Raw genomic sequence first — 15247 nt, 5'->3', positions numbered from 1 at the left:
TGCTAACAATATATGTACAGAAATGTATTTCACTGCTATTTGAAAATTGAACAGTGCAAATATTACGAATGACAACTGATATTCTATTCCAGCCCAACTGAAACTTTTGCTATTTAGCTTTACCTAGTTCTTTCCATGTGAGAAAGTAGACTCAGTTGTGAGCTGAGATCCTCTGACTTGTCAGAGAGATGACTGTTTTGTTTCATTTTAATATTATTTGGGACGAGAAACACTTGCCTGTAGACCTACCAATCTTTAACTTAGGTTGTTGGGTGTATAAAAATAGGGGAATAAATGAACGTTAAGCCCTGATACTGTGCTTGGTCACATAGGAAGCACTGAATACAAGTTAATGTATATTGTTTCTATTGTTTTTAGTAAAATGAAACATTTCTGAAACTTCATCACTTCCAAAATTAATTTCTTTAAGACTATATTAAAAAGTAAAGGAAAAAATGTAAAGAAAATTTTGTCTTGAATTTCATTTAGTGGGAAGTTTTTCTAAAAAAAAGATCCCTGGGAATTTCTTTCAGTTTTCTGATTTTTTTCCCCCAATCTTCAGGTCTGTCATCATATTTTGTTTAAAGATTATTCCTGTTATCCATTTGGGAAGCCTAAAAATCTCTAAAAATGTAAAATTCCTAAACATCCTGAGATGTTTCATAAATAATTTCAAAAAAGAAATAAGTAAAAAAAGAAGTCTATGCTGTTGGCAGCATTAAAAATTAAAATTATTTTTATGAAATTGAACTGTTGCATTCATTAATTAATGTTTGTTGAGCACAATTATGTGTTGCAGTCTTTCTAAGTTACATGATACTAAACAGCACTAAGGTCCTACTGTCACTGAGCTAATATTTCGGTAGTGGGAGTAGATTGGTATTCCATCTTTCTGCTAAAGTGTTTTTTTGGTGCCCATAATGTTCCAGATAATATGCTTGAATTGGGTGTACAGTGATGAAGAAGGTAAATCTATCATATAAATGACTGTAACCCATGTTCAAAGAATAAACATAGTCAATCTTAAAACTAGTTTGACTGACAATCAGTTTTGTGACCTTTTTAATCTTTGTCTTCACCTTCTGGATCACTTTGCCTCACCTCCCCTTGATGGCCTGTATAAATTAACAATACTTTAAGATTATAGTAGATTTCCCAAGTTGTATTTTTTGTCCTGAATTGTTCTTCTCATATCTTTATTTTTTAGATGAAGTTACAAAGTCAATTAAGTAAAATCTTAACTGTTTTAAAAGATATATTAAGAAATGTAATGATCGTGGCATGTAATATGTTTGTTTTTTCTTTATCTTCCATCCCTCTCTCTTTTTTTCTGGTGATAGGTCATTCCTGTTGCACATAATAAGGCCAGCAAAATCGCCAATAACCGAGACCAAGAAAAGGTGACTTGAACCTCTCAAGCTTTTTAAAAAAAATGTTTTGTTCCTTTTGCATATCTGAGCTGTAAAATAAGAATAGGGTTTTTGTTTGTTTGTTCAAGTGTCATTTGTAAAAGAACTATATTTTCAGTATTCCCTTCCTGTGAACATAACTGGTTCTGGCAAGAGGGAAGGCCAGAAATCTAGTGAAACATAGCTTCCAAAATGTTACAAAAGACCAATCAGCCGTCATCATCTTTCTCTCTTCTTTCCTATTCAGCCTGGCTCGTCGCCTCTCTATTCCAAGAACATATCTCTCACACATGGGAGTTTCTGAGATTTTGACTTTGTTTTTCTTACATCCTGGAAGTCCATTTCCCACGTTGCCCTAACATAAGAAACCTCATCCCTGAAGGACCAGTCAAATGTCATCTCTACTAGTACAAAACACTGGGAAAGCCAAAATGCAGAATTTAAAAAAGATAATAAAATCAAATTCTTTCATAAACCCACCACTCGAATTTTTTCATGCAGATTCTAGTGTCTTAGCACATGTGCTCCATAAATGTATTTGAGGTATTTTGAATGCGTATGAATCTTAAATTCTAATAGTACATCTGTAGATTTTTTTATAGAGCTTCTATATAGTTAACAGTAAGCACTTTAAATAAACAGTTTTACTTTTCCCTTTCCAAACTTTCTTTTTCTTATTTTATTAATTAGTGAAGACCTTCAGACCTACATTTAATAGAAGAAATGATTGCTAACATTTTTTTACCTTGTCTTTTTCCTGATATTTAAGGAAATGTTTTTAATATTTTACCATTGAATATGTTATGCATTTTGGACTTCAGCTTAAGAAATATTCCCTTTTATTCTTATTTTTCTAAGAATTTTTATCCTAAATGATATTGAATTTTATCAAATGTATTATCTGTAGCCACTGATATATATATCACATGCATATATGTATATATTTTTCTCCTTGAATCCCTTAATGTAATAAGTTAAATTAATAGATTTCATAATGTTGAATTGATCTTGAATCCTTTGATTAAACATCATTTTTGTCGTGATGTGTTTTCTTTTTGGCTCACTTCTGGTACTGAGATTTTTGCATGGGCATGAATGAACCTAGAGTTTTCCATTTATGTACTTTCTTTATACTAGACTACTAAAATGAATAGTAGGACTATTTCTTCTTTACAGTTCTCTGAGAGTTTAAAATGATAATTATTGATTCCTTAAACTTTTGGTCAAACTAGCCTATAAAACCATTTTGGGCCTTTGTTTTTTATGTGGGTAAAATTCAAAATATTGGTACTGTTCTTTAATATTTATTGAACCATTCAGATTTTTTATTTCTTCTAGAGTTAGGTTTGGTCATGGATGAGAATTTTGTTAAGACATAACTAAATATGCCACATATGTATAAATAAGAGTCAATTCCCTAGGAAGATATAGAAATTTAAAATTTATAGGACCGAATAAATTACCTTGAAGACAACTGGGGGAAAAAACTACCTGAAGAAATAACAGATTGCAGATAATCTTGCAAAATTATTTCTGAAACTTATGGAGGTATAGGCTTTATTTGTGGGGATGGGAGTTGGGAAGGTGGGATATTTAATCCTGCTTTCCTTGTTGCTTGACCTCAGGTGAGAGATTGGAAATAATTAACTTCCTGTCTCTAATAGACGAAGCTTAATCTATACTATACAGTTACATTTATATAAAATTCTATGCAGTGAAAGAAAGCAAATCACTGGTTTCCTGGGAGTGGTGTGCTAGGGGAAGGTACAGGAAAGAGGGATTATAAAGGAGTACAGGGAAACTTTTAGGGGTGATGGTTATATTCAATATCTTAACGTGGTAATAGATTCAAATTTTAAACACTTTAAATGTATGCATTTTTCATATGTTAAGGTCAATTATACCTCAATAAAGCTGTTAAAGATAAACAAAATTTTCATGTCCTCATGGAACTTGCTTTCTAAGAGGGCAAGGCAAACAAGGTAGAATTTAATGATTGTCACTTTAAAGCAATGTAGGGAGAGGATATGAAGACTGACAAAATGTGGAATATGAACAGGGCAGGGATGTCATGTCTCATTCTTATTCTATCACCATAGCCCAGAACATTGCCTAGTACTTAAAGGCACTCAAAACATTTATCTGTTGAATGTAAAGAATTCTAAAAACAAAACAAAACCCTAGACCTCTGGCTCTAGGTCATCAGAGATTGGCATATACCCTTTGGGCAAGTGCCACCTTCCAGTGCTTCATGAGATCTTCTAATTTGAGATTTATGGGTACTTTCTGACCTCAGTCACACTTCACGAAAACACATTTAAAATTTTTTTATCCATCATTTCTATGAGATTAAGAAGGATTTCTCAGACTATTTAGTCTAGCCTATTGTTGGTATTTTGTCCATTTAAAAATTGGTTCAAAGATCTGAACAAATCCATCAGATGCTCATTGAAAACATATGGTGGGTGAGTTACTGTGAGACAGTTGAAGGATAATATATCAACATGGAAATAAGCAAGGTGTTGTTCTGCAGGGAGCTTATATTCTAGTGGGGACACAGACAATAATTACTAGAGAGGAGGATAAACTAGTTACTAATTTAATTACTTATGGGAACAAGGCCACTTAGTCAATTTAAAAAATACCACATCAGATCCCAGGAAGGAAAAAGGGATCTATATGATTCTTATCAGCTTTTTCCTCTATCGCTAAACCAAACTGAATTTCAATATGTAGCAAACACATTTAGTAAGAATCCAGTAAGTACCCAATAATGCCAAAAGTCAATGTAAACCTATCCAGTCATGTCCTTTGATACAGACAACGTTATATTAGGAGAAATTAAACTAGGATTTATATCTCCATTATATCTGGTATTTTAGTGGTTATAGAATGTGCTTTCTTATATTATAGTTCTCTGAAATTTTCTCTTATGTGCCAAGCATTATACCACATTCTAGAATGAAAAACAACCTCATCCCAAGAGTTGCACAGATCGTGAGTGGCACGTATAGTGATCTAAGATACTGGAGACTAAAAGAAATATCAATATAATGATTCAGCAGTCATACTTGTTTGTTAAACCATACCTTCTCTATATAACTCCACCATCTTCTTAGATCTTTCTCCCACTCTTTAGGGTTATTTGGGCTATGCCCATTCTAACTTTTTAATGTTGGAGGCGGGTGTCAGTAATATGGGATAGGGAATAGAGCTAGTTGATATTCTAGAGAGGCTGAACCCTCTGCATTTCAGAACTTATCTGGTCCAGGGACCCAACTGAAGGTTGTAGGTTTCTGGAAAGTTACCCTAGTGCATGGAACCTTTGTAGAATCTTATATAACACCCTAGGTGTTCTTTAGGTTAATTTGCCTTTTTATTCTTCATTTAAGTGTCTTCAAATAAGAATTAAAGAGACACATTGATCACATTTCTGAATTATCCTGTTGCTTAATAAGCATTTCATATTTGATATCTTCTCTCCCTTCATCCCCCTTGCATTTTATTTCTCTTTGGGTTTATGCAAATTATAAATTACTGCTTTGGTTAGATATTTTCTTAAATAAATTTGGGCGTGTGCTTTTTTTGTTTTTCATGCCGCCCAAATTGTGTTTCTTTTATTCTGGAGAATAGATTACATGCCTGCTTTTTGTAATGAGCCAATCGTTTTCCACTTATCGAAATGTATCTTGCCATTAGTGGTTTTGTTATGTAATGCATAATTAAATGTACTTTATTGAAATACTGAAGCAAAACAAGTCTTAGTCCAGTTGCTTTGGTGTTTGGGCTTGGATATATCAGTTCCTATTCTTTTTAGTAGCTTGGACTGCTCCATAAAGTTTGGCATGTCTTATTTTTCCTACCATGCAAGAAAATATCTACATTCTGCGAAGGTAATCTGATCATAGGGTTTTGTGCTACTTTAATTAAATCTATGTAAACCAAATATTGATATGCTTTATCATTTGGCATGTAAATTTAAGGATTACTCGTATAAAGTTTATTCGTCATAATTTATTTTGTAAAAGCATTAGAAACGTATTGACCAGCAACATATTGTAGAACAATATGTTTTCAATTTAAAAATCTTAGTATTTCATTTCAACTTTTTTGAAAAAATATCTGGAGCATCTACTAATTGAAGATAAAGTTTAAATAATTATGGTATTAACACATCAGATATTTGTTTGTACTACTACCTTTATTTTTTAAACGTCTTTCATTTGAATTATTTGATTTATTATATTTGATGAATAATAGAGCAAATTAAGGTTTAAAAGTGTGAGGAAAATGGATATAATAGGCTTTTTCACCAGGTAAAAGAACATACTCTCCTGGGTGAGTTAGTAGTACTTAAAGCTGTGTTTTTGAATTCCTGTTTTCTACATGTGTATACATCACAGTCAAGTTGTATTTGTTTTACAATTCTTATGATATGACTAAAGTAGATACAGTCTAAATATTTCCAGATTATTTGTTTATCCTGTTTGTCATTGAGGACTGTGCAAAGGCAATTAACCACTGTCTCAAATTTTGCGTCTTCAGAGGCGAGCAACTGCCCCACCACCTATGAAGCTGCCCCCTCCTTACAGTGCTCCGTCTGATGACAGCGAAGAAGATGAAGGAGAATCTGCATTTACTGACAGTGAGTTCCTTTTCATTATTCAGAGTGGGTGCAGAGTCTTATAAATTATGTTTTAGTATCCCTGGCTCTAGTACTTATTAGTTGCGTATGTGACCGTAAGGCCCCTCTTCTATAAAAAGGATATAATAATAATACCTACTTCGTAGAGTTATTGTAAGGATTGAAATAAGATGATTAGGTTTTTTGTCTGCCACATAGTAAATGTTCAATAAATATTAGCTCTTTTTGTTAATATTAAAAACAATTATGTTGACTTTTTTAAAATTTGTTGTGTATTTTGAGATTTTACAGACCCCTTTCTTATGGATTTTTTTTCATATATTCAACAAATCTCTGTTAAAGGCCAACTGCTTTTTTAGTAGCAGTGTTGAGTCTGCTATAAAATGAATAAAACATAGCCCTTTTTTTCTTGGTGACATCCCTACTGGAAGGGAAGGTGCAAAGGCATGGAAACAAAATCCGGTAAATAATTTTGTAGTGCCTAGGTTCTCAACCTTTTTTGTAGAGCTATGTGTGACGGATATGATTAATATGTACGATCACATGTGCAATATACTCCCTTGTTCTGACGTAGATAGTAGGAACTGTAGTGGAGTGAAGGTAGATTGTTGATTATTCATAATTTCTTAAATGCTAGAAGGCCAATATTTGCATAGTTGTTAGGAAACCTGGCTTAGGCACATGACTAAAACTACATTCTAATACTCGTTTTCCTACTTACACTTGTGAATTCATAGACAAGTTACTTAAGTACTACATGGCTCCCACTTGCTGTTCTGTAAAAGGGGATGGGGGGAGTCTTATCATAACCTGCTTTATAGGATTGTTGTGAGAATTAGAGAAGAAAATGCATTTAAGGGGCTCAGTATAAGGAATGTGATACCTAACAACCACTCTAATTTCCCATGTGCCCAGGAACTGTTCTAGGGTTTTTATATGTATCATTAACTACATGTAACTTTGTAAGGTCCTGAATTATACAAATAAGAAACAGACTCAGAGAAATTTAGGAATGTGGACAAAGTCATGCCTACTAATAAATAGTGGAAATGGAGTTCAAACCCTGGAACTAAAACTGTAGAGCCTGTGCTGAGTAACTATTGTCTCCACTTCCTGTTATTAGAAACCTGCTACTATAGCACAACTAGGTACAAAATGGTTTGGGCTTCTCTTTGAATATTGCTTTTATGCCATTAGATAGGCAGAGCAGCAACACCTTCCCCAGAGTTGCAAGTTCATGGTCATATGTGCTCACACACACACATAAGCACACATACACATCATAGGTAGGGCTCAGAAAGGACATTGATTTGCACTGTATACAAACAAAGTCTCTGATGTCTAAGTCATCTTCAAAGTGTAGCTTTTTACATTTCACATATTTTCCAACAAACCTATTTGAACTGTGAATATGACTTTCTTCTCTATCCAATATGCTCGCCAATATTTTCCTTACCACTGTACATTTCCCTTCCCATTTAACTTCCCACTGAATTTACTGTTAACCATTTTTCTGAAAGTTGAGCTGTTTGGGGATATTTGTTGAAAGGTTCACACCTAAAATGCAGGTGAGCCTAAAGCCTCTAGCCTTGCTGTGTTTCCTTTTGAAATTGATCCCATGAGTTTTTCTTTGTTCCTTAACTCTTGCTAAGTGAATTCTCTGCACTTCCATATAAAAGTAGATTGGTTCATGGATTTTTCAAGCTCAGCATTTCTTTTACAGTAGTGAAAGTATGATTTGTAGCTTTACCAAGGTTCATGACTCTAAAGTGGATGACTGGAATCAAGTCTTTGGCCCACCAAGAAGTAGTGATTGTATTAAAGAGATCACAGACATGAGATCAACAAGATCTTAAAGCTTACTTAAAATCTAGCTCAGGTGAGCTTGGCACTGGTTAGAGGTATTGGGCACACAGTAGCCGGAACAAGTTTGTGCCTCTCATTAGCTCTCAGTGAGGTGGGGATAGGGAGTGTCATTAGCAAGCAAATGACAAGATAGTTTAAATAGTGATCAATGCTATGAATAAAATAAAACTGGATAGTGTGAGGAGAAATGCCTTGGAGAAGGCAACATTAAATAGTATCATTAAGAAAGGCCAAAATCATGAGGAAGAACAAAGGAATGTCATTATTGCAGGGTGCTTAAAATAGATGATAATTAATACTTTAAAATGTCACCTTATGTGTGAGACTAAAGCAAAAAATGTTTATTTGTTACAAAATTTAGATTTTGACTTCAGCATTTCCTAATATAACTCATGTAGATAGTTTGATTGAATGTCATAAGTACTTGGAATCTCAGGTAGCACATGAGATTTTGTTGGTTTGTCCAGAGTGATCCCCCAATGAATCCCAGAATGATTTGATCAGTGACTGGAAAAGTATTTGCAGGCCCCCTTCAGGGAATGGTGAGAGTGGGGAGAAATTCAACTTCCCCAAGTTGAATTCTTGATATTCTCACAAGCAGTGTGGACAACCAAAGCTATAGGCTGAGCCCCCAGGCTTGGGGTTTGTTCACATGAAACTCAACCCCACAAAGGATAGGTCAAGTCTGCCTAAAATTTAGGCCTAAGAGTCACCCCAAGAGAGCCTCTTTTGTTGCTCAGATGTGGCCCCTCTCTCCAGCCAACATGACGAGCAGTCTCACCACCCTCCCCCTCTCTGCGTGGGACATGACTCCCAGGGGTGTGGACCTTCCTGGCAACGTGGGACAGAGATCCTGGAATGAGCTGAGACTCAGCATCAAGGGACTGAGAAAAACCCTAGAATGAGCTAAGAATTAACAGCAAGGGATTGAGAGAAACTTCTCGACCTAAAGGGGGAAGAGTGAAAGAGACAAAGTGTCAATGGCTGAGAGATTCCAAACAGAGTCGAGAGGTTATCCTGGAGGTTATTCTTACACATTAAGTAGATATCACCTTGTTGTTCAAGATGTAGTGGAGAGGCTGGAGGGAATTGCCTGAAAATGTAGTGCTGTGTTCCAGTAGCCATGTTTCTTGATGATGATTGAGCAATGATATAGCTTTCACAATGAGACTCTGTGAATGTGAAAACCTTATGTCTGATGCTCCTTTTAGCTACTATATCAACAGAAGAGTAGAACATATGGAATAAAAATAAATAATAGGGGGAACAAATGTTAAAATAAATTCAGTTTGAAATGCTAGTGGTAAATGAAAGCGAGGGGTAAGGAGTATGGTATGTAGAGTATTTTTTTCTCTATTATCATTTTATTTCTTTTTCTGTTGTCTTTTTATTTCTTTTTCCAAATCGATGCAAATGTACTAAGAAAAGATGAATATGCAACTATGTGATGATATTAAGAATTACTGATTGTATATGTAGAATGAAATAATATCTAAATGTTTTGTTTGTTAATTTTTTTATTAATAAAAAAAGTTTAAAAAAAAGAATCTTTATCTTTCAGTTGCATAAATCAATAAAAAGTTGAGCCTTTTTTTCAAAAGTAAAAAAAAAAAAAAAAAAGGCCAAAATATTGAGGAGAAGACCTAAATGATAATAAGAAACCAGTATGCAAAGCTCAGGCTCATTCATCATACAGATCAGGTTTTTGTAAATTTTTTCAGGCTGTGGCTCACAGTAGCATATATTTTACTTAAGTATAGATACACACACACGTGAGCTCACGTGCTTATGTAATTGAAATGAAAGTTTCCTGAAATATTACTTTTGTAACATGTAATGAACACTATACTTTTATTTTTTCCCATTCTGTTCCATTCTGTTTTTGAAAGTCTGTTTGCAACTTGATTTATTTCATGACCAACCAATGAATTACAACCTCTGGTGTGAAAAATACCAACATAGATCAGTGGTTTTCAATCCCCCAGTGCAGACTGAGACCTCTTCTCTTCTATTATCTCTCTTCCTGTCAATGGATCAACAAGTGTGAATGAATCTTTCTTCCCAATCTCTCTCATATTTGGAGTTTCCTTTACATTTTTACTCTCTGTCTTCTCCATTAAACCTGCAAAACTCCATAAACCTAGAGACCTTTTTTCTTTTGGCCTAGCACATCATAGAAGCTCAATATTTGGGGCAAATAAATGACAGAGAGTGTGTGACTTGTATAGGTAGTACTGGGCGTGTGATGGAGGAGCCAAGATGGTCACTTAGTAAGGAATGGGAATTAGTTCGTCCTCCAGAATAGCTAGTAAATAGCCAGGAACAGTCCAGAACAACTGCTGGGGCCACGTCAGTAACTGGACACACAGCTTACCCCAGTCTGGACAAGCTGAACTGGCTGTGAGCCCACCCAGAACTGTGAGTTCCCCAAGCCACGGTGGATGGCGCCCCTCCTCCACAGGCTGCTTCCCAGAGGGAAAAGGAAAGAGACTTTACTAGCAGCAGGGGCTGAGTGCAACCAAGCTCCAATTGTGGAATTAATTAACAAATTCTGATTACTAAAAATAAGCCCCCAACTCAGCTGAACCTCCTGTAAAAGCTGAGGTTGCTGGTTTTTACCCCTGTGCGGAGGGGACAGGGCTGACAGAAAAAGGAAAAAAACACAAAATCGGAGGTTTTTTGGATCGGACAGCACAAAATGCTTGAAATGGTCTGGACCCTAAAGGAAAGGAGAGGCACATGGGACCTGGAAATACACAGAGCAACATACCAACTTAATCTCTTGACTGGCAAACCTGAGGAATGGGGGTCCTGCTCTGAAAAGGATTTTTTACTTTTCTTTTTTGTGGCTGTGTTTCTTTGGCTTAACTGCTCTTTGGATACAGCTGCAGGGCTTCTCAGGCTCCAACTGCCCCAGTCATGGGCAGAATTAAGTTTGTTTGGAGGCTGTGCCTTCCCCAGAAGAGGGATTCCAGCTCAGATGGAATCCCTCCCTCAAGGAATTCAGACCCCAGGGTCTGGAAAAGTGAAACGATTAAAGCCAGCCTGCGAACTCTCCTCAGTCTCAACCATACCCCCAGCAGGGAGTGTCTGCTGAAGTTAAAGGTACCACATCATTTTATGCTGGTGGGACCCACAGAGAGACAAGTGCCACATACTGGCCAGGATAGGAGAAACACAGAGTCCAGAGGCTTCATAGAAAAGCCTTTCAACCTGCAGGGAAAATAGACACAGGTGACTCTTTCCTCCTGAGAGGAGACTAGTCTGGTCTATAAAAATCTTACTGGGTTCTATAATACCTAAGTAGACTGTCCTAAGGGGAAAAAGAAAAAAAAAAAAAAGGCAACCATACAGGCAGGGCAAGAAACAAACAAACAAACAAAAAAAAAAGAACTGAAAAAAATATGATCTGTTAAACAGAACCTAAGCTAGAGTTCTAGAATAAGCTGAACTGAATGTCAAAGAATAGCCAGACAACAAAGTCATCCAGCAAGAAAATCCTAGGTAAAAAAAAGTGAAAGCAGTCTCTAGAATAAACTAATTAAGGAAATTAAATGCCTAGATGCCAGTGAAAAGTAATGAATCATACTAGGAAAATTGAAGATATGGCCCAGTCAAAGGAAAAAACGACCAATTCAAATGAAATACAGGAGTTGAAACAATTAATTCACAATGTTCAAACAGACACGGAAAACATCATCAAAAATGAAATCAGTGAATTGAGGGAGGGTATAAAGAAGGCAAAGAATGAACAAAAGGAAGAAATGGAAAATTTGAGAAAATAAGTCACAGAACTTATGGGAATGAAAGGCAGAGGAAAAGAGATGAAAAAAACAATGGAAACCTACAATGTCAGATTTCGAGAGGCAGAAGATACGATTCGTAAACTGGAGGATGGGACATCTGAAATCCGATAAGCAAGAGAAAGTATAGGGGAAAGAATGGAAAAATATGAGCAGGGACTCAGGGAATTGAATGACAACATGAAGCGCACGAATATATGTGTTGTGGGTGTCCCAGAAGGAGAAGGGAAAAGGAGAAAAACTAATGGAGGAAATTATCACTGAAAATTTCCCAACTCTTATGGAAGACTTAAAATTACAGAGCCAAGAAGTGCAGAATACCCCAATAGAAAAGATCCAAATAGACGTACTCCAAGACACTTACTAATCAGAATGTCAAATGTCAAAGAGAAGCAGAGAATCTTGAAAGCAGCCAGAGAAAAACAATCCATCATACGTGGGAAGCCCTATAAGACCATGCATAGATTTCTCAGCAGAAAACGTGGAGGTGAGAAGACAATGGGATGATATATGTAACATACTAAAAGAGAAAAACTGCTAAAAGAGGCACACTTATCTACTGTTAATGTGGAAAGTAAACTGGTACAATCGCTGTGAAAGGCAGTTTGGCGGTTCCTCAGGAAGGTGAGTATAGAATTGCCATATGCTTCTGCAATACCATTGCTAGGTATCTACTCAGATGACATGAGGGCAAGGACACAAACTGACATTTGCACACCAATGTTTATAGTAGCATTATTTACAATTACCAAGAGATGGAAACAGCCCTGATGTCCATCAACAGACGAGTAGCTAAACAAGCTGTGGTATATGCATACGATGGAATATTATGCGGCTGTAAGACAGAATAAAGTTATGAAGTATGTAACAACATAGACGGACTGGGAGGACATTATGCTGAGTGAGATTACCCAAAAACAAAAGAACAAATACTGTATGGTCTCATTGATAAGAACTAACATTAGTGAATGAACTTGGAGAATTTCAGCTAAGAACAGAGACCACCAGAAGATAGAAATAGGTTGCATATTGGGTAATTGGAGCTGAAGGGATACAGATTGTGCAACAGGACTGATTGTAAAAATGCAGAAATGAATAGCACAATACTACCTAACTGTAATACAATAATGTTAGTACACAAAAGTGAAGCTGAATGTGAGAATGATAGAGGGAGGAGGGTTGGGAGCAAAAATGAAACAGAAGGAAAGATAGAAAATAAAGACTGAGATGGTATAATCTTAGAATGCCTAGAGTGTACAATGATAGTAACTAAATGTACAAATTAAAACAATGTTTTTTCATGAGGAAGAACAAAGGAATGTTAGTATTGCAGGGTATTGAAAATAGATGGTAATTCGTATTTTAAACTTTAACTTATGTGTAAGAGTAAAGCAAAAAAATGTTTTCTTGGTACAAAATTTACAATTTGACTAGTGCATTTCCTAATATAACTTATGTGGACAGTATAAGTGAACACCTTAGGTACATGGACCCTTTCGTAGAGCATGAAATTTTGTAGGTTTGTCCAGAGTGATGCCCTGATAAATCCCAGAGTGATTTGAACAGTTAATAAAAAAGTATTTGTAAAGTCCCCTTGGGGGAATGACGAGAAAGGGGGAAAATTCAAGTTCCCCATGTGGAGAATTGCTGATATTCTCACAAGCAGTGGGGACAGCCAAAGCAATAGGCTGAGCCCTCAATCTTGGGGTTTGTTCGTATGAAACTTATCCCCCAAAGGATAGACTAAGCCTACTTAAAATTAGGCTGAGTCACCCCCAAGAGAACCTCTTTTGTTGCTCAGATGTGGCCTCTCTCTCTCAGCCAACATGGCAAGCAAACTTACTCCCCTCTCCCTCTCTATTTGGGACATGACTCCCAGGTAACGTGGGACAGAAATCCTAGAATGAGCTGGGACTTAGTATCAAGGTATTGAGAAAACCTTCTAGACCAAACAGGGAGAGAGAGAAATGAGACAAAATAAAATGTCAATGGCTGAGAGATTTCAAAAAAACTAGAGAGGTTATCCTGGAGGTTATTCTTACACATTATATAGATAGCCCCTTTTTAGATTAAGGTGTATTAGAGAGGCTAAAGCGAAGTGCGTGAAACTGCAGAGCTGTGTACCAGTAGCCATGTTTCCTGAAGATGAATGTATAATGATATAGCTTTCACAGTGTGACTACGTGGTTGTGAAAACCTTGTGTCTGATGCTCCTTTTATCTACAGTACGGACAGAAGGGTAAAATATATGGATTATGGATTAAATATATGGAATAAAAATAATAAGGGAATCAAATGTTAAAGTAAATTTAGTAGATTGAAATGCTAGTGATCAATGAAAGGCAGTGGTTAGGGGTATAGAAAAAATAGGGGAAACAAAGGCTAAAATATATTGGGTAGATGGAAATACTAGCAGTCAATGAGAGGGAGGAGTAAGAGGTATGGTATGTATGAGTTTTTTTCTTTTTATTTCTTTTCTGAATTGATGCAATTGTTCTAAGAAATTATCATAGTGGTGAATATACAACTATGTGATGATAATGTGAGTTATTGATTATATACAAAGAATGGAATGATCATGTGGTAAGAATGTTCACGTTTGTATATTGTTATGTTTAAAAAAATTTCTTTAAACTTTAAAAAACTAGTGGGCATGTGGCATAATGAAGGTATGCTTGTGGTACTTGGTGGCACCGTTTCTGCTGACTGCACTCTCTGTCTCTCTAGCTCCAGAGCGTTCTGTCCAGAACAGCTTGTCTTTTTCTCAATACCCTACCTCTCACCAAAGGTTTTGAGAGAAGCCATTATCTGCAAAAAGTCTGGCTTCATTTACTTTTTAATTTCAGAGGTTACATTTTTTTTATGTCAACTAGGTCTTTCTAGCATTCGTTTTTTCAGCTTCCTTTTCTGAACAACAGAGAGCAGTTTTGGGGAGTCAGTTTTCTAACATATATGAGAGTGGTTAAAAAGAAGCAATGTGAGTCACTCAAGAAACTTATTTCTGAGGCAGATGAGGTCCTAGAACTCATTTCTAGTATAACTGGCTCATTTATTTTCACTTGGCTTTTAAGTGATACAGCAGAGAAGTGAATGGAACCTAATCCTCTTAAACCATTTTTTTTCTGAGAAATCTTCATATACATGCAGTCTATACATGGTAACAATCAGTGGCTCACAATATTATCACATAGTTGTGTATTCATCACCATGATCATTTTTAGAACATATGCTTCACTCCAGAAAAAGAAAGAAAAAGAAAAAAGAAAAAACTTATACATCTCACATCCCCTTTACCCCTGTCCTCTCCACTTGACCACTAGTGTTTCCAATCTGCACAATATTTTACCCTTTAACCTCCCATTATCTATTTGTCTTTTATCCTTTTTTTTAAATTCATCTGTCCACATACTGCATAAAAGGGGCATCAGACACAAGAGAAAACCCATTCTTTATTCCTGAATTCCAGAATAGCTACTGATTTCTCTAGGAATTTCTTCTTTGATCCACCGGTTGTTTAAAAGTGT

The 15247-nt window shown here is 35.9% G+C and overlaps 1 protein-coding gene across 4 annotated transcripts in view; it reads left to right on the top strand.

Annotated features, from left to right (window-relative positions):
* The window catches only part of PATJ (PATJ crumbs cell polarity complex component), a 473288-nt gene that overhangs the window by 212323 nt on the left and 245718 nt on the right, over positions 1-15247 (top strand). For all 4 annotated transcript variants that reach the window (XM_077149461.1, XM_077149460.1, XM_077149463.1 and 1 more), the window contains 2 exons: positions 1341-1400; positions 5955-6054. In XM_077149461.1, the coding sequence (XP_077005576.1) occupies positions 1341-1400; positions 5955-6054 (160 nt within the window). The remainder of the gene's footprint in view (positions 1-1340; positions 1401-5954; positions 6055-15247) is intronic.

The sequence above is a fragment of the Tamandua tetradactyla genome, chromosome 2 (genome assembly GCF_023851605.1).
Source record: "Tamandua tetradactyla isolate mTamTet1 chromosome 2, mTamTet1.pri, whole genome shotgun sequence".
Taxonomy (NCBI): Eukaryota; Metazoa; Chordata; class Mammalia; order Pilosa; family Myrmecophagidae; genus Tamandua; species Tamandua tetradactyla.
This window is presented reverse-complemented; position numbering and strand designations above follow the sequence as displayed.